General features: G+C 37.4%; 1 protein-coding gene across 1 annotated transcript in view; it reads right to left on the bottom strand.

Annotated features, from left to right (window-relative positions):
* Positions 1–336: 336 nt before the first annotated feature.
* Positions 337–24,624, bottom strand: part of LOC106879933 (uncharacterized) — a 43,551-nt gene continuing 19,263 nt past the window's right edge. The window contains exons 2-9 of the mRNA XM_089358420.1: positions 19,635–19,743; positions 16,888–17,488; positions 13,463–13,587; positions 11,568–11,844; positions 8,618–9,167; positions 5,811–6,016; positions 4,012–4,175; positions 337–700 (exon numbers count right to left, since the gene is read on the bottom strand). Of these exons, the coding sequence (XP_089214546.1) occupies positions 620–700; positions 4,012–4,175; positions 5,811–6,016; positions 8,618–9,167; positions 11,568–11,844; positions 13,463–13,587; positions 16,888–17,488; positions 19,635–19,733 (2,103 nt within the window). The 5' untranslated portion in view covers positions 19,734–19,743 and the 3' untranslated portion in view covers positions 337–619. The remainder of the gene's footprint in view (positions 701–4,011; positions 4,176–5,810; positions 6,017–8,617; positions 9,168–11,567; positions 11,845–13,462; positions 13,588–16,887; positions 17,489–19,634; positions 19,744–24,624) is intronic.

Raw genomic sequence — 24,624 nt, 5'->3', positions numbered from 1 at the left:
GGTTGGTTCTTGTAATACCCGTTTTCTTTTTAGCTCAGTTTTGCTGTATCCTTCTCAGATTGTCAGTTCTTTGGAACAAGACCAACTTTCTAGCAAAAATCTCCCTTTTTTTTCAATTTTCAACTTTTAGATGTTGAAGCTGAGCTTCAAACATATTGATCTCTCATGATTCTTAGAGAGATGGCAAAGGCCATGGCTATGGTTCCTTCTACTTCTAAGCCATTACAAAAGTTATTAAACAGTTTCCCTCTCACTTGCCAACATGAAGAACCAAAGTAATCTTTACTGCAATGAACTCAATCGTTTTTTTTTTAATTAAAAAAAAATCGAAGAAAATTTTGAAAAATGACAAGGGGAATTTTTTTTCTTTATTATTAAAAAAATAAACAAAACTGAATGAAATGAGATGAAAGGAATGTAATTTCTTAAATTTTTCTTTCCTTCTTTTCTTTTATTCTTTTTCATTCACAACCATGTCGTGTCTTTGAAATAAAAATCCTGAGAACAACAATGATAACAGCAACAGTAACTGCAAAGAGGACAGAGGCTGAGCCAAAGTGGACACTGGTGATAGTGGACGGATAAACTGCGTACTGACCAGTAACATGGACATACTTAATCACTGAAGCTGTGCTTCTAATTCAACCAGTTTCAAGGCTTTTTTCAAAGTTAGCTTTGGTTTCCGATGTTTTCTGATGTACTGGAGGGAGAAGAAGAGAAAGATTAGAAATATTACAAAAATCTATGATAATGGTGATATAACGATTAGTAGCTTCAAGAGTTTTAATGAAGAGGGACATAACTGACATAACAGTTATTTATTCAAACCAACGAGGGAACCTCTACACATTAAGTGAAACTGCAGGAGGTAGAAAACCTGGAAAGTTTTTCAGAACAAGAGTCCACTTAATCAGCTGAAAAAAGGGATAAAGACCCTTCACAAGTCATATAGACTCACAGGACTAGTTATCTGGTTTATATGGCACATAAGTGACCGAGATCACAAAATTCTCCCCCAAAAGGGATGCCAGTCCATCACAAGATCATTCCTTTTTGTCAACTGAGTGGACTGAAGCAACATAAAATGAAGTACTTTATTCAAGAACACAACACATCGCTTGGTCCAGGAATTGAAACCACAATCTTATGATCATGAGTCCAACATCCCAACCAATAAACCATGCACTTCCACTTAATCAGAGCTGGTGTGGAACTAAGTAACTACAAACTATTAACTTTCTTTTAACATATTCTATTGAAATAGACTGACTAAGCTTCAATTAATTTGGAAAATAAAGAATTTAGTAAAATGATTTTATTGTTTTTAACTCTTTTGATACCATCCCGCCTTAGACTGTGCCTGGTTCTGATACAAATTTCTTGTTTTAAAATGATTTACAATCTAACTTTCCATCAAAATTTTCATGTTAATTTATGTTCCAAACACCTTCAAAAGTTAATCAAACCAAAGGCAGTGTATGTCAACAGAAATATGGTGGGAAAAGGATTAAGCTAGTGTTTGAAACAAAAATGAACTTGAAATTTTGATGGAAAGTTTGAAGTGAGATCAGTTTTTAAAACAGTGAAATTTTATGATAGGACCAGGAACAGTTTCAGACAGGTTGATATCAAAATGGTTAAGTTATATTATTAAACCTGAAATGATGAAAACTGAAATCTCTTTTGGTGGAAGTTTAACTGAGAACATAAAGTAACACAAGCAAAACTAAATATCTGATCTGGCATTCTGTCATTTCTGCTACCTTGTTACTGTTGACTTTATTACGATTTGAATACAAAACATCAAGTGCCACAACTAAATATTCCTTTCTACTATATGCAGAAGACCCGAAATTTTGAGGAAGGGAGCTAGTCAATTACATTGCTCAAATGGTACTTATTTTATTGACCCCGAAAGGATGAAAGGCAAAGTCAGCCTCAGCAGAATTTGAACTCAGAATGTAAAGACAGACGAAATGCCACAAAGCATTTTGCCTGGCATGCCAATGGTTCTGCCAGCTTTCCACTGCACTCTAGGAATGGTTGGTGTTAGGAAGGGCATCCAGCTGTAGAAACATTGCCAAATCAGATTGGAACCTGGTGCAGCCACTGGCTCTCCAGACCTTAGTCAAACCACCCAACCCATGCCAGCATAGAAAACGGACGTTAAATGATGACGAGGATGGTTAAACGATGATGATGATTCCTGACCTTTATAAGTTTAAGCTAAATATTAACATTATTAACTTCACTCAACTCCAACTGACTTAATTCGTTATTCGAAGAGGATCTGAAAATCTGTAGACACTGCACTCTCCTACAACCTCAGATTACAAACAACACTTAATTAGACACATAAACACACACCCACACACACAAACAAACATACAGATATACAGATATGTGGACACATGCACACACACATACACATAGATATATACATACAGGTATGGACACAGATACACAAACAGAAACATGAAGGTACAAACACTCACACATACATCTGCACACACACACACACAGATATACACATACAGACATGGAGACATGCACACACACACACAGAAGTGCTTAAGAAGTCCCCTTCACAATCACATGATCGTCTTTGGCAAGTGTCTTTAACCTTGGCCACAGACTGATAAAAACTTTGCAAGTGAGATCAGTGCACAAGAAACTGTACTAGGTCATCGGATAGGGTGTACTTTGTTTTCAAATCACAGAATTTCCCAATTTTACACCAGCAGCAGCACCAACACCACCACCACCACCATCAGGCCATTGGGTGCATTTTAGTGGAATCCACTGTGTTACAGCTATTTGAATCAAGTCATCATTATCATCATTTAATGTCAGTTTTTCATGCTGGCATGGGTTGGACGGTTTAACAGGAGCTAGCAAGCCAGGGAGCACAATCAGACTCCAATTGTCTGTTTTAGTATGGTCTCTATGGCCGTATGCCCTTCCTAACACCAACCACTTTACAAAGTGTACTGGTGCTTTTTAGATGGCACCAACACCAGTGCTTTTTACCCCTCCAGTCTCCATAGGACCTAGCAAAAGGTCATAGATGATACCCTTCTTCCTTTCACTAAGCCACCACCACCACCACCACCATCACAGTCCCATACTTGTCATCATTAATGTTGCCCCTATCATCATCATCATCATCATCATTCAACATCCACTTGTCATGTTGATATGGTTTCGATGGTTAAACAGGACCCCAAACATCTGAAGGAGTGCACTAAGTCTCAATCCTGGTATAGGTTCTACAGCTGGATACCCTTCTTAGGAGGCGCAATGGCCCAGTGGTTAGGGCAGCAGACTCGCAGTCATAGGATTGCGGTTTTGATTCCCAGACCAGGCGTTGTGAAGGTTTATTGAGCAAAAACACCTAAAGCTCCACGATGCTCCGGCAGGGGAGATGGTGGCGAACCCTGCTGTATTCTTTCACCACAACTTTCTCTCACTCTTACTTCCTGTTTCTGTTGTGCCTGTAATTCAAAGGGTCAGCCTTGTCACACTGTGTCACACTGAATATCCCTGAGAACTACGTTAAGGGTACACGTGTCTGTGGAATGCTCAACCACTTGCATGTTAATTTCACGAGCAGGCTGTTCCGTTGATCGGATCAACTCGAACCCTCAACATTGTAAGCGACGGAGTGCCAACAACAAACCCTTCTTGATGCCAATCACTATACAGAATGAACTGGATGCAATTCTTTGCATATCACAGCACTAATAAAGACACTGTGCAGCTTTCAAACTAAATGGCCCCCTTGTTGGAGAGAAACTACAGTAAAGAGAGAGAAGTGGTTTTATGCTAGGAGATGTGGGGTAAAAGTATGAAAGGAGGGACCAGAACAGAACAAGTTTCTTGCTGTAGAGAAGCAACATGGCTACTCAAATTATATATACTCATTAATAAAAAACAGAAAAACATGCATGCACATGCCAGCACACATATACATGCAATATTTCTTGAATAATTCCTAAGTTATTCAGTCACCTCTTTGGTGTCTTTCAGCGTGGTGTATACATAGGATGGTTGAATACTGTCTGTGAGAGTATGGTAAAGGTATTTCTGTGATTCACAGAACTGCTGTGTAAATTCTACTTGCTGCCTCATCATATCCTGGACAACTTGTAAGTTGGGGTTGTAGACATTCTGGTCTGAAAACAAAGGCAATAAAAGAAAGAATTTACCCATTACATGACCATAGAATTAACAAGAAATTGGGGTTTTTATTTATTTATGACTAAATTAACAACATTTACAGGATAAGTCATGAAGTGCCAACACTCGCCTGCTTCCAAGTAATGTAATATTTCCCCATGGCCAGACATGGAGAAATATTACTAATTGTATAAGGCTGACAGTGGTTTACAACTATTGAGAGCTGTTAAGACAAAAGGACACAAATACACACACACACACACATACATATATATCAGGAGCAAATATTCAGGATTGAATATTTATATAGATACTAATATTGCTATTGTTATCAAAGGCAATATAAATAGTTGATAATAACAGCAACATTAATATAGCTTTACGCTATATAGGTATGTGAGGGAATTTTTTCAATCCATTTTGGCCGAGTACTGTTGATTTTGTTATTATTTTCAGCGTCACTTTGATGATTTAAACGAAGGTTTTAGCTCTCATTTCTAGCAGGTAGACATATGTGTGCATCCTTATGATTGATTTAATTTTAATTCTATAGCTATATAATGCTATTTTAGGCCAGCAACCACCTACATTAATGTTGGCGTTATTATCAACTATCTATATACAAGTCTACTCCTACCCTGCCTTTTTTTATAGACAGTTACTTATATCCAACTGACTACTACTAATGTCTTATTTCCTCCCTGGAGTAAAAGGGACACCTATGATAATATTTATGACCATACCTAGCCATGAGCTGTCAACTCACTCTTGTCCTTTATTCAGAGTAGAAACAGTTTTCTAGTTTCAGATTTAGTAGTTGATAAAGTGATAAATGAATTAGAAATGAATTACAACCCTTACAACCCTATGACCCCACTATGCTCCATTCAATTCTTAGAAGTTGTAGTCTATTCTTAGCTACATCTTCTTACTTTGTTAAAATACTTAAGAAAAATTATTCAATTAAATTTGTTCAATTAAATGGATCCCCTTGAAACAGTCGTACTGCATCACTACTTGATATCTTGCTTATTTTGACTTTATTCACCTTACTTTGAGCTGTGCAGATAATACCGGAGTGCCAGAAAGTCCCTGCCTTTGGGGAAAAGAAAATACAGGAGGATCAGTTAATTACAATTATATTCAACATATTCGCATCTCAGATTCACACACTTATTGCAGCCGTCCTTCAGTTTTTCTAAACCCTGTAAAAGAACTCAAAAGTTTGGGCCTCCAACCAGATCTTTTGGAATACCCTTAAAGCCAGGAACTTTTTAGCACTCCCTCATATATATGAGTTAGTGGACAAATGAAAGAAAGAGACACTCAACATATTTAGTAGGGGTTACATATATCGTTATTTAAAATAATATATGTGTGTGTGTGTGTGTGTGTAATGGGCTTATCCCACAAGATAGTTCATCAGCTACTTAGCACTGCCAGCATTGTTATAATACTAATGCCAATCCTGTCTCAAATCAGTACTTTTTAATATGTAACATCTTTTACATTAAAATTTTCTCAGTTAATACATAATTTGAAATATGTTCCAAAATAAAATATCTGGAACTAGCCAAAAGAAAATATCAGGAAACAATCAAAGAGTTAAAAGCAACAGAAGCATTTCTTACTTATGACAGAATGGAGTCCACAAGGATAATAGCCTGTCTTGGGAGGTGAAATTTTGGTTCTGCCACCCTCATGTAAAGGTCGACCTTTCCAGTCTTGGTTCTTGTAAAGACATTCTAAACAAGGCTTGAAATCTGATTCTTGGGTTTGTGTCTCAACACTGCTCACCTTTTTACATGTTTTGTGTTTTTTCTTTGAAACCTTCGACCTGTAATGGTTAACAAAATTACTAAATAACATTTTGAAATATTAACAAAAACGCAAAAAAATTTTCAAATCTTTCTCAATCTATTTAGCCTGTCAACCTTTTCTTTGTAAAAGTTATATGTATACATGCACAACAGTCTTCTTTCAGTTTCCCTCTACCAAATCCACTAAGAAGGCTTCCGTTAGCTTAGGGCTATAGTAGAAGACACTTATCCAAATGTTCCATGCAGTGGGAATGAACCAGAGACCATCCAATTGGGAAGCGAATTTTTTAACTACAGTCAGTTTTTGAGAGAGAGAGAGAGAGAGAGAGAAAGGGAGAGAGAGAGAGAGAGAGAGAAAGAGAGAGAGAGAGATAGAGAGAGAAAGAGAGAGAGAGAGAATCTGTGTTTGTGTTCCACACGTTAATCAGGTATAAATTCTTTATAAGTCTACCTATGTAAGGGGAGTGAACTTCCCAAAAAGGGACGTAACTCGAGGAATTCAGCCATTGAATAGACATCAGTAAAACGAGTAGCGAAGTACTGGGTACATTTCAATTGACGAAAAGCCTTGAAAATATTACTCCAGCATGGTCACAGTCCAATGATTGAATCCAGTAACGGAATAACAATTCAGACAGTGTGTTTAGTGGAGAGATCTTAGTATCACCGTTCGTTTATATCATTTAACGTCTGTTTTCCTTGCAATTATAGTTCGGACGGAAGACGATTTCGAGGGAGGATTTTTAACCAACCCCCGCTAGTTTTTCAAGAAAAGTATTTGAATTTTGGTCACTGACTTGGGAAAATTCGAGAAAGCAGAGATAGAGAATGATTTTGTTAACATTTCCTGTCAACAAACTTCGGTTGCAGTCGAAGCATAAACGATGACGTCACTGCTTGTTGGGGACGGCAAACAACGACGTTGCCTTCCTCGTTCATAACTCAGTCTATGTTAGAAAATACGCACACATACATGTGACGGGTATTTTTTGTTTTTTTTTCGATTTTCATCTACCAAATTCCTTGACAAAACATTGGTCAGCCCAGTGCTATATAAGAAGGTCACTGAGTGAAAAGAGATCTTAGTCTTGCAAACTGCCTGGGGGTTTCACTTGTGCTGAAGCCATGTAAAAAGCACTTACCACTCTTTGTAAAGTGGTTGGCATAAGGAAGGGCATCCAATCATAGAAACTAGGATAAAGCAGACACTGGAGCGTTATCCACTTCTTGGACCTGTGAGATCCTGTCAGACTGCCCAATCCATGTGAGCATGAAAGATCAACATTAAAATATGGTGATGAGGGAGACTTGCCCAAGATGCCACAAATAGGACTGAACCCAAATCTACGTGGTTAAGAAGCTAATGCCTTAACCACACAGCTATGTCTGCACCTGTCTATTTAAATACAGTCTGTTGTTTAGAGTTGAGTATAGTGTGTTCATTCATGTAAGAGACTTAGGAACAGCTTACTAGTGCAAGTACAGTCAGTTGAAAACTCCACATACTGAATGCCAGAAGGTTTCAGGGATCATCAGAAGAGAATGCACACCATTTGCAGAACACCACCCTCACCACTTCCACTAACATCGCTTGCCGATGTTGGATAGTAATTGATAGCTGCCACTGTCTCAGTTTGGGTCCTAATAAAACCCCTACATCCAACTTCTACAGAATATCACTCTCCTGTGAGAATCTGAGTATTCTTGTCCCACCTTGCAAAATTTATTTTGGAAGAACAAGAAATGTCCAATAGCAATAACAACTTAACAATAATAAGAGACAAATTGACAGAGTCATTAGAGCGTTAGGAAAGGCATTCAGCAGTAGAAACTCTGCCAGATCAGACTGGAGCATGGTGCAGCCATCTGTTTCGCCAGTCCCCAGTCAAATCGTCCAACCCATGCTAGCATGGAAAGCGGACGTTAAACGATGATGATGATGATGATGATTAGAGCATCAGACAAACTGCATTGTGCTATTTTTTCCAACACTCTGCCTTCTGTGTTTGGATCCCAGTGAAGCCAGCTTTGCCTTTCCCCTTCTGGGGTGGTGAATAGGCAGAATTGTAAGAATGTCAGACAAGATGCCTTGTAGTATTTGTGCCAGTTCTTTGCATTCTGGTGTTCAATTCTAGTGTTGCCTCTCTGAGTAGCATTACTTAACTTGGATGGTCACCTGCCCAAATATTCAATCTGTTATAGGTTCAAACAGGCCAGATTTAACCTCTCACACCTACACTACAATGTCATTCTAAAAATAAACAATCATAGCATTGAAATCTTGAAGCTACAAGATAATATATGATTAAATCAAAACAATATCAATTAAAAAGAACTACATTTGACAGAGTCATCTGAATGCTAAAGGGTTGATACTATCACCTGGCTGAGTGTCTTTAACAGAATCTACTTTATTGCAAGCATTCAGGACAGGGTCCTTGTTTGAAGACCTCCCTTCTTTTCTCCATCCCACTAGTCACAGAGACCCTGTAAAGGATCTTAGGCATTGCCTTCTCTCCTAACAAAAAATAAAAATAGCAACAACAACAACAGTAATAACAACATCAATAACCACACACTGCTATTGACCAAAGAGATAAAAATCTGATAGCTCATACTCTGTTACAAAAATAGTGGAGGTACTGGTCCCTTTGTCGATTGTTTTAGAAGCAGAAAGAGTATGGAAGTCCTCAGTGTACTCTACAGTTTCAGATTTAGAATTACTCAGAGTAGTAAAGTCTTCAGAATAGGTTTCCAACACTGCTACAGAAGGTGTTCGCTTCCTGCTTAATGGTACATCGGACACAATAGAATCTTCAGGCACTGATTCTGCAATGGACTCCTCTAGATGTGATGCAGTCTTGACAATGGATGCACCTTCAAAACTTACAGTCTGATGATTACTTAAAGCTGAATGGTTCCTTGGTAGAAGTTCTTCGATGCTATGAACTCCAAATGAGGAGAAAATATTGGCTGCATTTCCTCTCTCAGGAATATCTTCACTGACTGATATATCTGATTCTTTCTTGGTTATTAACAGGTTTTTCTTTGGTGTCTTCGATGTCAGTTGTACATTTTGTTCCTTTGTTTCAGTTTCACTTTCTTCTTTCTCTGAGGAAACGACTACAGCACTAGCAAGTTCCAAATCATCAATGTTGAAAATGTTCACTGAAAATATATAGAAATAACAGAGAATTAAGGAAACATGGTGATCAGATTTACATGAACATATATGTGTGTGTGTGTGTGTATGTGCATGCGTATCTGTGTATGTATTTATGCCTGTATGTACGCATGAATGTGTGTGTCTATGTATATGTTTGTATGTGTGTGTGTCTGTATGTATGTGTGTACATTCTCTCTGTGTGTGTGTCTGTATGCAAGGGCAGATGAGTGGACAAACAGACAAATGGATGAACAGGCTGATGGAATGACATGGATCCAAACGACTGGCAGCAAGTGACAGGGAATGCCCAACAACAGGAGAGTGCACTCATTGACAGGAAATAGCAGAATAAAGACACTTGGGGAAAAAAAGAAGGAAAGGGAAGTAAAAAACAAAAAAGGGAAACTGTACAAGTGTAAGGTAAAGGGACGATCTGAGTGAGAGGAAAGGTAAAGGTTAAAACAGGAATTACTGTAACAGGAGTGGGAGGAGTAGTAGACAGAAGAGTATTTATTTCAGCCCATTAATGCCATGGTTCCAAGATTGAATATGAAATATTGTTCCTCAAACCTCCCTGGGTGTGTGAAACCATGGTGTTGAGAAATACTGGCAGAAAGGCAATGGAGTGACCTGTGTTGAAATAATTGATGGTGGCAGGTTGATCTGACATATTGGAGTAGAACACAATGAAGATGTATGTGAAAGTGATTGGTAAAATGACGGCCTAATTTGGTGTCACAGTTAAGGAGCACCATAAAATTTGCAAAGAAAGCATTCAACTGAAAATGGAATGTGTGAACAAGACATGATCTGCTAACCTTTCTAGGAAGGCAGTGACTTCAAATAGAAACTGGCCCACAACCATAATAATGTGTTCAACCCATGCCAGCATGGTAAAATGGACATAAACTGACGATGATGATGAGGCTGGTGACAACAACAATGACGGTGGTGGTGGTCATTTACACAGCCTCCTCTCTTATAAATATTTGTCTTGACAAATATGAGCTAAGATTTTCAAGTAAAGAAAAAGAACAGGTAATACACACTTTTCTGATACAATTTTTAAATGAAACTTAAAATATGCTGGACTTTTCTCAAGTTCGATATGTAGCAATTATCGTTGTTGTTATCTAAATTCCAATGAGCTTTAATTTCCTTGAGAGAAATTGACCCCACCCCCACCCCGCCTAAGAAGAGTACTAATAAATTAGAAACAGAAAAATTTAAGGCATATATACATACAGAAACACATCTATATAAATATATTCATACCTAAATAAATACACACACACACACAATTTTTATTGTAGGGATTTGGAGGTTAAAATTCAAATTTAACCAAAAAAAAAAACTTTATAAAGTAACAAACAGTTATCTCCCCTGTTCTGAGCAAAATTTATACATTAAAAAAATTAGCTAAGGGAAGTAACTCAATTTGCCGTATGACGAATATTTATCACTCGAGTAAGTTATGATGTACCAAATGACCTAAGCAAAAAATTAATTGAATTAAAATTTAATTCTTGGAGAAAAAAAAACTAGTTGCAAATATTAACTCTCAAAGAAAAGGGAGCTGTTTCTGGAAATTAATTATGTTCACAGAAAATTAAATTTTCATCCTGGGGGGTGGGGGTAGGGTGGAATTTGATTCTTGTTAGCAGGTAAGGGAAACAGCTATATACTTGTTCCCGCCTTATTAGATCTCAACAGCAAAGCACAACAGAACAGCTTAATCAATTGGTATAGATATTTGAAAGTAGATAAAGTGTTATAATCATTTTTGACAAGTAGTGATTTCCATTCCTATGATTACAAAAAAATTAGCTAAGGAAGATAACTCAAGTTGACCAATGGCATGAATGTAGATATATAGATAGTGATGTTTTGAATGTTTTTCTACCTTTTCCAGTCAAAAACAAATTTCAGCTGATTGGGGATTTTTTGCATATGTCATATCAAATAGTACAGTCATAGATAGATGCCTGTGATCATAAGTTGCCTGAATCAGGGCCAACTTAGTGCCCAAACAACACCAACACAAAATACATACACACCACATTAATTAGTTGTAAATGTTACAGCAATGAGTCTTCCAGTTAATCTGATTGACAGAACAGCCTGCTGAAATTAATGTGCAAGTGGCAGAGTACTCCACAGACATAATTCTTAAGGAAACTCAGCATGAAATAGAATGTAACAAGGCCAGTCTTTTTGAATTACAAGCACAGCTCATGAGTGGACTAGAAAAATAAGAAATTGCTCAAAGACAAAACATGCTGCCAAGTATTGAACTCATGACCTTTTGCTTGTGTACCAAATACCCAACCACTAAGACACATGCCTTCACATCACACACACATACACATGCACACATATTGCCATAGGATAAATTTACTAACTTCTCGAAAGATCTTCGCTCAAGTCCACCTCGTCCTCTTGTTCATTGCTTTCAGAGAGAACTTCTTCTACATCTGCTTCATCTTCTTCTTCTGGTATTGTCTCTGCAGTTAAAGACTCTGCAACCGTCTTATCTTCAATGGAAGACTTGACACCAGGTGAGGGTGTACGTGAGGTGGAAATCTTACGAGATGGTGAAGGACTCCGCACACGTAAAAAGGAGATATGTGGCTTGTGTGGCAAAGATTTATTTTTGGATGGAAAATCTTTATTCTGCTTCTAGTGGAGAAAAGAAAATTTAAAGTATTATTTTTTACTACTATTATTATTATTATTTCATACACGCACAACAGATGAAACTATTGGAAAAGAAAACTTCCTTGTATAGGGCTGTAACAAGTAACCTTAGATGCTAAGAACCTTCCTAACTATCCTAGCTGTCTCTAATAATACTGTTTTCTGGAGCTGCACTAAACTAGGTTTTATGCCTATTTCCTCTATCTATCTATTCAATTCTTTAAGGATAGTTCCTAATCCACCTGTCACTACAGGGATACATTTCACATACACTTCCCATAGCCTTTGTAACTCAATGGCTAGGTCCAGGTACTTAACTGGGAATCATCGTCGTCATTATTATTTTTATTAATATTATTCAGGTGGCAAGCTGGCTGAATCATTAATATGCCAGACAAAATGCTCAGCAGCATTTCTTCTAGCTTTATGTTCTGAGTTCAAATTCTGCTAAGATCAGCTTTGCCTTTCATTTTTTTGTGGTTGATGAAATAAATAGCAATCAAGCACTGGGGTTGATGTAATCAACTTACCTTCCCCTAAAATTGCTGGCCTTGTGCCAAAATTTTAGAGCAATATTATTATTATTGTTATTAATGATGGATTCTCTCGTAAAAGATAACGTATGAGTGTTCAGCTTTTGCTAAATGACCTGCGCAAATGATTTTGTTTATAATGATCAAATGCATGTGGTGTACATTAGCTCACTCCCTCCATCAAATTGACATTGCCTGTACAGGTGCATGGTGTACTACGCATCAGGAGTCGAAATGATCACAAAGTAACACACAATGAAGTGTTTTGCTCAAGAACACAACACACTGCCCAGTCTAGGAATTGAAACCACAGTCTCATGATTATGTGTGCAACACCCTAACTACTAGGCTATGCATCCTCATTAATAATAATAATAATAATAATAATAATAATAATAATGATGATGATAATTGGGAGCTCTGTGGAAATCACAGCCTACAAAGCCTTGGTGTGAGCAAAGCTCAGAAATCACCATCATCATCATCATCATCATCATCGTTTAACGTCCGCTTTCCAAAGTTTCAAAATTCTGTGTAACGCAATGACTCAGTGTGATCATCTGACCAGACATTGTTGTGGTGAATAAAAATGAAAGAACATGCATGATAATCAACATAGCATGCCCCAGTGACAACAGGATCAAAGAGAAAGAAGGAAAAAAAACTGAACAACTACAACAATTTGAAATGGGAAATACGAAGGTTGTGGTCAATGAGCAGAGTAGACATGATACCAATAGTAATTGGCACACTTGGAAGTATCAGCACTCAACTACCAACATGGCTCAAAAAGATTGGTACAAGCGTGAAGGTAGAACACCTGCAAAAATCAGCATGGCTTGGAACTGCAAGAATTCTTTGCAAGGTTCTTGAAGCATGACCAGTAAACAAGTGATACCTTAGTCTACTTACTGTGGACAGCTGACACTTTCCATCATACTCAACAAAAGCTGAGAGTTTTCATCAAATAATAATAATAATAATGTTTATAAGGCAAAGAGAAACTAGAAATATACTCTGCAAGACAGAGAAGAGAGATTTAAGATCTATCTCACAGATTAACTTACAAGTTCCTTTGGGACATCTTCATGAGTCACTTCACTTGGAGATTCAAGTCTACCAATAAACTCTGCCAGACTTTCATCACCTGACGTCACACCAGAGTAACTATGTGAGACTTCTTTGACACTTTCTGGAATACAACATGACAACATGAAAGAATGGTGGAAATCTAATGCTTGCCAAATAAGACAAGGCCAGAAATCATTAGAATTAGTCATGATCTCATATATATATATATATATATATATATATATATATATATATATATATATATATACATATATATATATGTGTGTATATATATATATATATATATATATATATATATATATATATATATATATATATATATATATATATATATATATATATATACATATATATATATGTATATATATATGTATATATATATGTATATATACTTCTTGTGCGGGTGGCACATGAGATGCACCATTTTGAGCGTGGCCGTTGCCAGTACCGCCTGACTGGCTCCTGTAGGATTTTCGAGCGAGATCGTTGCCAGTGCCCCTGGACTGGCTTGTGCGGGTGGCACATAAAAGACACCATTTCGAGCGTGGCCGTTTTCGTGCGGGTGACACGTAAAAGCACCCACTACACTCTCTGAGTGGTTGGCGTTAGGAAGGGCATCCAGCTGTAGAGACTCTGCCAAATCAGACTGGAGCCTGGTGTTGCCATCCGGTTTCACCAGTCCTCAGTCAAATCGTCCAACCCATGCTAGCATGGAAGGCGGACGTTAAACGATGATGATGATGATGATGATTGGTGTAGCAGCATCATAGTCAACTGCTACAAAGGTAAAGGGGACGCTTTAGATACAAATAATTACAGAGGCATCAAGCTGTTAGATCAGGTTATGAAAGTTACAGAGAGGGTCATAGCCCAACTAATTAGGGAGCGAATCAATTTAGATGAGATGCAGTTTGGGTTCGTGCCAGGTAAAAGCACTACTGATGCCTTATTTCTAGTGAGACAGTTGCAAGAGAAATACCTAGCTAAGGATAAACCTCTGTACCTGGCTTTCGTTGACATGGAGAAAGCCTTTGACAGGGTCCCCCGATCCCTTATCTGGTGGTCAATGAGGAAACTTGGGATAGAAGAATGGTTAGTGAGAGCTGTGCGAGCCATGTACAGAGATGCTGCCAGTAAGGTGAGGGTTGGAAATGAGTACAGCAATGAATTCCGGGTAGAGGTAGGGGTCCACCAAGGTTCCGTCCTCAGCCCCCTATTATTTACCATAGTCCTCCAGGCAATCACAGAGGAGTTCAAGACAGGTTGCCCCTGGGAGCTCCTCTATGCTGATGACCTTGCCCTAATTGCGGAGTCACTATCAGAACTAGAGGAGAAGTTTCAGGTGTGGAAGCAATGTCTAGAATTGAAGGGCCTTAGAGTCAACCTAGCTAAAACCAAAATCCTAATAAGTAGGAAGATAGATAAAACACAAACCCCTTCAGGTAGATGGCCCTGCTCAGTATGTAGAAAAGGAGTAGGTAGTAACTCTATAAGATGTACCCGGTGCAAGCTATGGACACATAAGAGGTGCAGCAACATCAAAGGCAGGTTAACTAGCAAGTTAGTTTTTGTTTGTGGCAGATGTTCAGGTGCAATAAAGACTGCAAACAAACAGGAAACAACTTCTATCTCATTCCAGGGTGAAAAACTAGAGGTAGTCGATAGCTTCCGCTATCTGGGCGACCAAGTTAGTAGTGGGGGTGGGTGCGCTGAAAGTGTAGCTGCTAGAATAAGAATAGCCTGGGCAAAGTTTAGAGAGCTCTTACCCCTGCTGGCGACAAAGGGACTCTCACTCAGAGTAAAAGGCAGACTGTATGACGCATGCGTACGAACAACCATGCTACATGGCAGTGAAACATGGGCTGTAACTGCTGAGGACATACGTAAGCTCGCAAGGAATGAAGCCAGTATGCTCCGTTGGATGTGTAATGTCAATGTGAATACCCGTCAGAGTGTAAGTATCTTGAGAGAAAAGCTGAACATTAGAAGCATCAGTTGTGGCGTGCAAGAGAGACGATTGCGCTGGTATGGACATGTGGTGAGAATGGAGGAGGATAGCTGCGTGAAAAAGTGCCACACCCTAACAGTTGAGGGAACCCGTGGAAGAGGTAGGCCCAGGAAGACCTGGGCTGAGGTGGTGAGGCAAGACCTTCGTACATTGGGCCTCACCGAGGCGATGACTACGGACCGAGACCTTTGGAAATGGGCTGTGCGTGAGAAGACCCGGCAAGCCAAGTAAGATCGTTGCCAGTGCCCCTGGACTGGTTCTTGTGCGGGTGGCACATGAGATGCACCATTTTGAGCGTGGCCGTTGCCAGTACCGCCTGACTGGCTCCTGTAGGATTTTCGAGCGAGATCGTTGCCAGTGCCCCTGGACTGGCTTGTGCGGGTGGCACATAAAAGACACCATTTCGAGCGTGGCCGTTTTCGTGCGGGTGACACGTAAAAGCACCCACTACACTCTCTGAGTGGTTGGCATTAGGAAGGGCATCCAGCTGTAGAAACTCTGCCAAATCAGACTGGAGCCTGGTGTTGCCATCCGGTTTCACCAGTCCTCAGTCAAATCGTCCAACCCATGCTAGCATGGAAAGCGGACGTTAAACGATGATGATGATGATGATGATACTTGAGGGAAGATTATTCTCTCGCTTGGAATGAACAATGAAACAAGAGTTTGTGCAGCTTATTGTAGACAGTGCTGAGGTGCACTAAAACTCATCAGAAAAGATTAAAAAGGGGGACAGAAATCAGACATATAAGTCAAGTAAAGAAAGACAGCAGTGATGACTGCATCATTCGAGTTGCCTAAAGATTCCTCTGTAGTGACAATGATAACAGTTTCAGAAGAAATGGTAAACAAACAAAACACATATCATCATCGTTTTAACATCTACTTTTCCATGCCTGCATGGGTGAAACAGAATTTTTTGAGGCAGATTTTCAACAGCTAGATGCTCTTCTTGTCACCAACCTTTATCTATTTCCAAATAAGGTAATATTTCCTCTATCAAACAACAAACAGCCAGACGAAGTTACAAGCGATTACAAGTTAGCAAATATGTGTAAGACAAGAAAGTACAAAATAGCTCACACAAACACATGTATGCATACTCATACACACACACACACACACGCATGCACACACACACACACACACACAGAGAGGCTTCTTTCAGTTTCTGTCTACCAATTTCACTCACAAAGTATTAGTTTACCATCAGCTATAGTACAGAACATTAGCCAAAACCATCCATACAATGAACTGAACCGCTAACAACATAGTTCCAAAGCAAACATCTTAACCACAAAGCCATCCATGCTTGCAATTATAAATATAAGAAAAATAAATCCAACAAAACACTTGATATCAATCATTTCAAAGTGAATCAATTCAACTAACCTGTTTTTAATTCAGATTTTTTTTCTGATTCTTTGTCTGTAACAGCTGATAGAACACCACTGTATGATTCTTTGGATAACTGTGGCTTTAGAAAACGTCGACCACTTTTGCCAATATTGTCATCTGATGTAGATCTGTCAAGATCATGACTGTAGTTCTTTCTGTCATTCTGTAATTTCCCAGAGCTACTTTCATTATCATTTTTATGTAACTTCACTCCAGAGGATCTACCAATATCAGAAGATTTTTTTCCAAATTTGGCAAACAGTTTAGAAGCTCTCTCCAATGCACTTGAAGTCTGTGCTGAGCTTTTTTCTTTTTGAAATGAAGGTGTGAGGTTACCAATTTCTGAATCAAAAGATTTCGAATTTAACAGCTCATCAGTTTGACTCCGTTTCATAATGGATAGATTAGGTGATGGTTTTATAAATGAATTGTTTCGAAAATTTAAGTCCTTTTTAAAAAATTTCTCCTGAACATCCTGCTTACTTGAGTCAGAGATATCAATGCTTGTCTCTTCACTGGAGAAAGAAATATCACTGATGTCTTTGAATGTTACAGTACCACCTTTGGTTTGTTTCTTCAGGGAATTTAAATAGTTCTAAAATGTAAGAATAAAAATATAATGAATCAATGAATTGCAATTGTATTCTATAATAAAAACATAAACAAAATACATTGTCACAAAGTTTAAGGTGTACATCATCAACATTTAATGTCCGTTTTCCATGCTGGCATGGATTGGACAGTTTGACAGGAGCTGACCAGCTGAAGGGCTGTTCAGGTTCCGTATTTGTTTTGGCATGGTTCCTATGGCTGGATGCCAACCACTTTACAGAGTGTACTGGGTGCTTTTATGCAGCACCAGCATGGGTGTTTTTATGTTTGTAGATCATTTCTCACCTCTTCATCCCACATCTTCCTGGGTCTATCTCCTTCCAAATGTTCCATCTATAATTAGAGATTGGCACCCCTTGATGCAACTGTCTTCCTTCATAAACATTACATAGCCATTTCAATGCAGTCTTCTCTCTTGCACACTACTTCTGATGTTATGTATAAGCTTAAACTCTGTCGTATATGCACACTGACATTACCCATCCAGTGAAGCATACTGGGTTCATTTCTTTCAAGTCTTCATATATTCTCAGTAGTTACAGCCCATGTTTCACTGCCATGTAGCATAACTGCTTGTATACAGGCATCATACAATCTGCCTTTTATTCTGCAGGAGAGGCCCTTCATGGCTAACAGAGGTAGTAGCTCTATGAATTTTACCCAGCTCATACTTATTCTAGCAACTATGCTTTCAGAACAACCACTTGGTCACCCAAGTAATGGAAGCTGTCTACTATTTCTAGGGATCCTACCTGACATAGGAAGGAGTCTATTTTTCATATGTTCCTGGTGTTTAATGTACCTGTACATCTGCCACACTTAAAAACTACTTTCTCTTAGTCGTCCAGTGATACCACTGCACCTTTTGTGTCCATAGCTTGCACTGGGTACACCTTATGGAGTTTCTCCCAACACCTTTTCTACATATTGAGCAGGGCCATCTCCCTGAAGGTATCTGCAATTTGTCTGTTTTCCTACATATCAATACTTTGGTTTTTTTTTCTTTGTTAACTTGAAGGCCCTTTGATCCCAGACCTTGCTTCTATACCTGAAATTTCTTCTCTAGTTCTGGTAGTTGAAATTTCTCCTCTAGTTATGATAGTATAATTACAGTGAAATTTAATAATTATTATTTCTACAGAATCTGTGAAAATTTCTTGGGTTTTGTAAATGAATATAACCACAAGAAAGCAACTTAATCAGTTAAAACCATTCTTTCCAAAAATATAATCCTTTTAACAAACAAGGACCCTAGTTAAATAGGACCAATATTTTCAACCTTTTTGTCATATTTTGATTAAATTACACTGCCATTATTTCAATTAATTTTTTTGATAATTAAGAGTTTAGTAAAACAATTTTGTCTTTATTAACACATAAAACACAACGTCAGGCACAGGTCGACAAGCCATGATTGTGGCCCAAATAGATGCATTTAATTTATGGACATTTGTTGGGGTGTGATTTCACTCAAATACTCTGATACCCACCACAATACAAGAGACCTAATAGTTCAACTAATGACTTTTCAGATTATGTAAAACTTGCCACCATTATATACTAAGATATTTTAACTATTTTTTGTTTTTTATGTGTGCATGGTAGTCTCATTTTCATAAAATATGCTCAGTAGTCCATGCTATGTAAGTGCAAGTGCCAGTGCTTTATGGGTTAATCTAGTATTTGGAATGTGAATTAATGAAATTTTGATGGAAAGTTTTAAGTTAGATCACTTTAAAACACGGTATGTGTAACATAGAACTAGGGGTGGTCTCAGGTGTATTAGTATCAAAATGGTTAAATCCCACCCTACCATCACTGGATGATATCGTCAAGAATTTACTGTTATTAAATAAAAAATGATGGATGGTCATGGCTGAGATGCTTTTGCCCATAAGGTCTACTTAACCCTTTTGATAACATACTTCTGTTGAAATACATTACCTTTGTTTCAATTAATTTTGAAAATAATGAAGAATTTAGTAAAATAACTTTGTCATTACTAATCCTGTAATTGAAACATAAACTAACATGAAATTTCAATGGAAGATTTTAATTCAAATCACTTTAAAGCAAGAACCAGAGGATAGTCATGGGTGGATTGGTATCAAAAGAGTTAAAGCAAATACCTGCAGATCATCATTGCTCTTGGTAGACTTTCTGTTTTCATTGAGTTGTTGTGAAACTCTACTGAGTAAGGCATCAGTAGAACTGATATTGTGGTGCATGGTGAGTGATCTGGAAATATAGCAATAGGACATTTTTAATGTAATGGCGCACAAACATGCACACCTATAATATATGTGACAAATATATATTAAAACTATATCATGTAGTACACACACACACACACAAATGTGTGGTTTTTATATATATTTATACAAAAAGACTTTCAAACATTACTGGCAAAGTATTCAATACATGTAGAATATAAAATTTGCCAATTTTTTTCTTTATAAAAGTAAGTTTCGATTGAGGGAGTGCTATCTTTACTTCAACAAATGAATTTTGAAATTGTGAGTGGATCTGGAGACAATCACAGATGATGGAATATATAGTTGTAAGCTGATGTGAAGGTTACTATATCTTATAGAAGAGAGATACCTAAGAACTAAAATGATGATTACTTCAATTAGTGCAAATTTAAACAGAGGAACTCAACAAATGAAACCAAACTTTAATCATTCAGTAACATCACTCATTTATGGCTGTCTCCCAGTTTTGAAAGCATGAAAAGCTATGAGCACTGGTTAATGAAAGGAGGTAAAATGATATGATTAACAATAAAAAGAATACTGAGATTTTTTTAAACTCTTGTTTTAAATTCCTATAATTTATGTTGAAAACTCGGTAAGAATCATCTAACCAATTGTAGCCATGAAGCAATAGATATAAAACAAAAACAACAAAAAAAATCTTGTATAAAGTTGTTGTTTAGACCTGAGTCAGCTCTGATCCAGCAAATCCAGGGCTGTGGAGTCGAAACAAAAAACTTCGACTCCTTCTCCTCCTCCACCATTGGCACCTCCGACTCCAACTCCTCTTTATGTAATTAAGTAATTATGATCTCATAAAGCATATGCATACACTTGTACTTTGAGTAGGCCTATATGTTATAACTGGTTTATATTAAAGAATAAAGATACTGTGAGTTGGTAATACTATACTGACTCCAACTTCGACTCCCCCTTAACTGTTTCCGACTCCGCAGCCCTAAACAGATCTATGATGAAAAATGTGTATGTTCCATAAGACACTACTCCATGTTTTTCTTAACATTCATAGTGCATGTTGGATTACATTATCCAATATATCCTTCCATAATTTAAGAAGGTAATGTGTGGTTTGAGAGAAATTTAACTATTGTTTCTATCTGGTTGGATGTTACATAGAATCTTCCTTGTTTGCTTCTTATTTAGGAAGTTAATATGTAAGTTATTTTGGTTAGTGAATTTATACTTTTGCCTCTAAGCTGAGATTAATGGAAATTGCAGTGTGCATGGATTATAAACTGAATAATGAGGTTAATACTATGATATGGCAATGGTACATTAATACAATACAGTGATCCATCAAATGTAGAGGAGTGGAGTATGTATGAGAACAAAAATGACACAGCCATGTGGTTTCTACATTGAAGACCACAACACAATCACCTTGTGTATGTAGAAGACTCTGGTAGATTAATACAGTTTAAAAAAATGATTATACAGAGGACATAAGTACATTAAAATGGAGGAGTATGGCTTAGTGGTTAGGGTATTCAGCTCACAATCTTAAGGTTACAAGTTTGATTCCTGGTGATGCAGTGTGTCCTTGAGCAAGACACTTTATTTCACATTGTTTCAGTCCACTCAGCTAGCAAAAGTGAGTTGTACCTATAATTCAAAGGGGCCTACTTTGTCACTTTCTGTATCACAGTGAATCCCCCACAGAACTACATTAAAGATATGTATCAGTGGAGTGCTCAGCCACTTGTGCGTTCATTTGATGAGCAGGCTGTTCTGTTGATTGCATCAACAGGAACACTCATAGGTGAAACTGACAGAAAGCCAGGTCATCATCATCATCATCATCGTTTAACGTCCGCTTTCCATGCTAGCATGGGTTGGACGATTTGACTGAGGACTGGTGAAACCGGATGGCTACACCAGGCTCCAATCTGATTTGGCAGTTTCTACAGCTGGATGCCCTTCCTAACGCCAACCACTCTGAGAGTGTAGGGGGTGCTTTTACGTGTCACCCGCACGAAGGCCAGTCAGGCGGTCAAGGTCAAGTATATTAAAACAGTGTGACTTGGTCACCCATAATACAGGGTGACAGGTTTAACATCACAACCTATGTATAAAGAGAGAAAAAGAAAATCTTATATAAAGTTGCTGTTTAGACTTTTGATCAAAGATACTTTAGAAGTGATTTTCCCACCTTTTTTTTTTTTTTTTTCAATCATGGACATATCTGTGATTATTGTCGCTTGTCCTAATATCAAAACCCGGACATTTGATACCTTTACCATGTCTCACTCTGTTGCAAACATTTTAACAAGATCCAAAGTCTAAAAATAATCTTCTTCCTTCTTACTAATCTGAAGATCCTTCAAATGGTGGTGGACACTTATCTCCCTTATCTGATTAATCAAATCATGAAATCATAGAGAGTTTGTGTAGATTAACATGTGAAGACATATGGTCAAGTGGTTATGGTGTTTGGGCTGATAATCATAACAACATGGGTTCAATTCCTGTACTGAGCAGTACACCGTCCTTGAACAAGGCACTTTTGTTTCATGTTGCTTCAGTATATTCAGCTGAAATGAATACCAGCTGAAGTGCTAAAGCAGCTCTCTCTCTTTCTCACTTCACATCCTGGATGTGCTGCTGGGTTAAAGGTTAGGAAAGTCAAGAGGGTGTCTTATGTCTACTTATGAAAACACAGACACTTAAAACCATTAGCAAAAGCATAATACAGGTTACTTAAGTCATACTTGCTTGTGAGTCTTGATTGTGGCTTGGCTTTTATAAAGTAACATAATATATGACACAATGAACTGACAAATATAGACTTGCTAAACACAATTACAGAACACATGAAGATAGTTCACATTAAAGGTTCTGAAACACTGTATTGCAGTGGGTATCTAGGTATACAACAATCTTTAAATTTATAAATATAAAGCTTGAGTATCTGGAAAATGTCTGAGTGTCTTATACTCAGTATCATTAATAAGACAAGATAATCAATAGTTTTCAATATATTTTTGTTACCTGCTATTTTCACCTTAAAGTCAATCTATTGCTCATTGGCCTTTCCCAGTACCCCATTACACATCCACACTAATTTGTCATGCTATGTTACCTACTGCTGTTGTTGTTGTCACACCATATCACCTGCTGCTGCTGACACTACTTATCTCAGCCAATCACAGTTACACACAAACAAATTCATGATAGCTTGACCATAACATATTGGCACAACACGCTGATCGTTAACATTGTATGTAAGGTTAAGACAATAACTTTGTTCTCATTCAATGACATTATCTTATGTGCTTTCATTAACTTCTCGCATTGCTCAAAGGTTTTTCATACATTTATCTTACTATTTTCCATATTTTAACTGTAAAACATAGTTATTGATTTGTGCTTTCCAAAATGTACCAGATTTTTTGATTGGTCCCTAGTGCACCACAAAGTTAAAAACGATTGAGAAAAAACTGATCTACACAAGCAGCCACACTCAACACAACATTCTTCTTCAGCATATAAATAAGAGAGGTTTGTGAAGACCAGACATAGATCTTTAGATAAATTAGAAAGCCTTTACAGAAAATGGATAAAATAACTGAAACTGTTTGAGGATGTGACAGACTAATTAAGTTTAAACACATCATCAGCAACATGATAGCAACAGTGATCTCTGAATATGCAAGACTGGCAGATGAGAAAAAGCACTGTTTTTATGAGGCCCTCTTCCAGATAATCTTGATAACACATGACAATGACTTTGTTATTATAGCTGGTGACTTTCACAGACATGTTGAGAAACACCATGATGGAAACTTTGATGTACATGGAGGTTATGAAGATAATAGAAGAAATGAAGAAGGGTTAAAGCTCTTAGAGTTCTATTTGGAACATCAATTTCAGGAAACCAAAACCAGTCACCTAATATCTTAATAGTTGGTTGTAAATTCAGTAAAGACAAAGGTTTAAGTTAAAAGAAAGAAGAATCTTGTTTCTGCTGTTATCCAGGAAATGGCCATGTTCGATATGTAGAAAAGTTTGTGAAGGCCAGACACAGATCTTTAGATGAATAAGAAATCTTTCACAAAAAGGACAAATATAATACACTTCTTTGGCCCTCAAAATCCTGGTTACATATACAAAATCTGTTCATACCTGCACTTAAAGTCAACACACACACACACACACACTCAAGCACTTTACTCTATACCAAGGGATAGTCATTTTTTTTTTTATGATTCCGAATTCCAAAGGATTACCACATTCACCAGACTGCTGAAATCCTCATCAGTACCAGTGTGACTTCAAAAGATGTTAATAGTTTGGTGTTGCTCTAAATATGGATAACTAACAACAAAACAGAAAAGAAATTCATAAAGATTTTGGTCATATTTATGCAATGAAAAATCTAAACCTAGATAGGAACCTCCTGCTCTATTCAGACTATCATTACTTTATCTATTACACTTATACTTTTCAAATCAATAATTAGATCTTAATATATAATATGTATACTACATACTGCAATTATTTGTCACTATAAACCTTTCAAAAGGTCTTAAACTTGAGAGTACACAAACAGCTGTTGATAATGAAATAGATAAGTAAATAAGATAAATACATACATAAATAAATAAATAAATTTGTATACACGTGTACGTATATTACACGTGTATATATGCAAGTATATGTGTGTGTGTATATATATATATATATATATATACACACACTTACACACACATATATATATATACATACACACACACACACATATATATATATATATATACAAACATTTTAGCATTAGGAAGGACTTTGACATTAGGAAGGGCATCCAGCTGTAGAAACTCTGCCAGATCAGATTGGAGCCTGGTGC

The sequence above is a fragment of the Octopus bimaculoides genome, chromosome 10 (assembly GCF_046866305.1).
Source record: "Octopus bimaculoides isolate indiv1 chromosome 10, ASM4686630v1, whole genome shotgun sequence".
Classification (NCBI taxonomy): Eukaryota; Metazoa; Mollusca; class Cephalopoda; order Octopoda; family Octopodidae; genus Octopus; species Octopus bimaculoides.
Note: the sequence above shows the minus strand (reverse complement) of the source record. Positions and strands in the feature narration are given on the sequence as shown.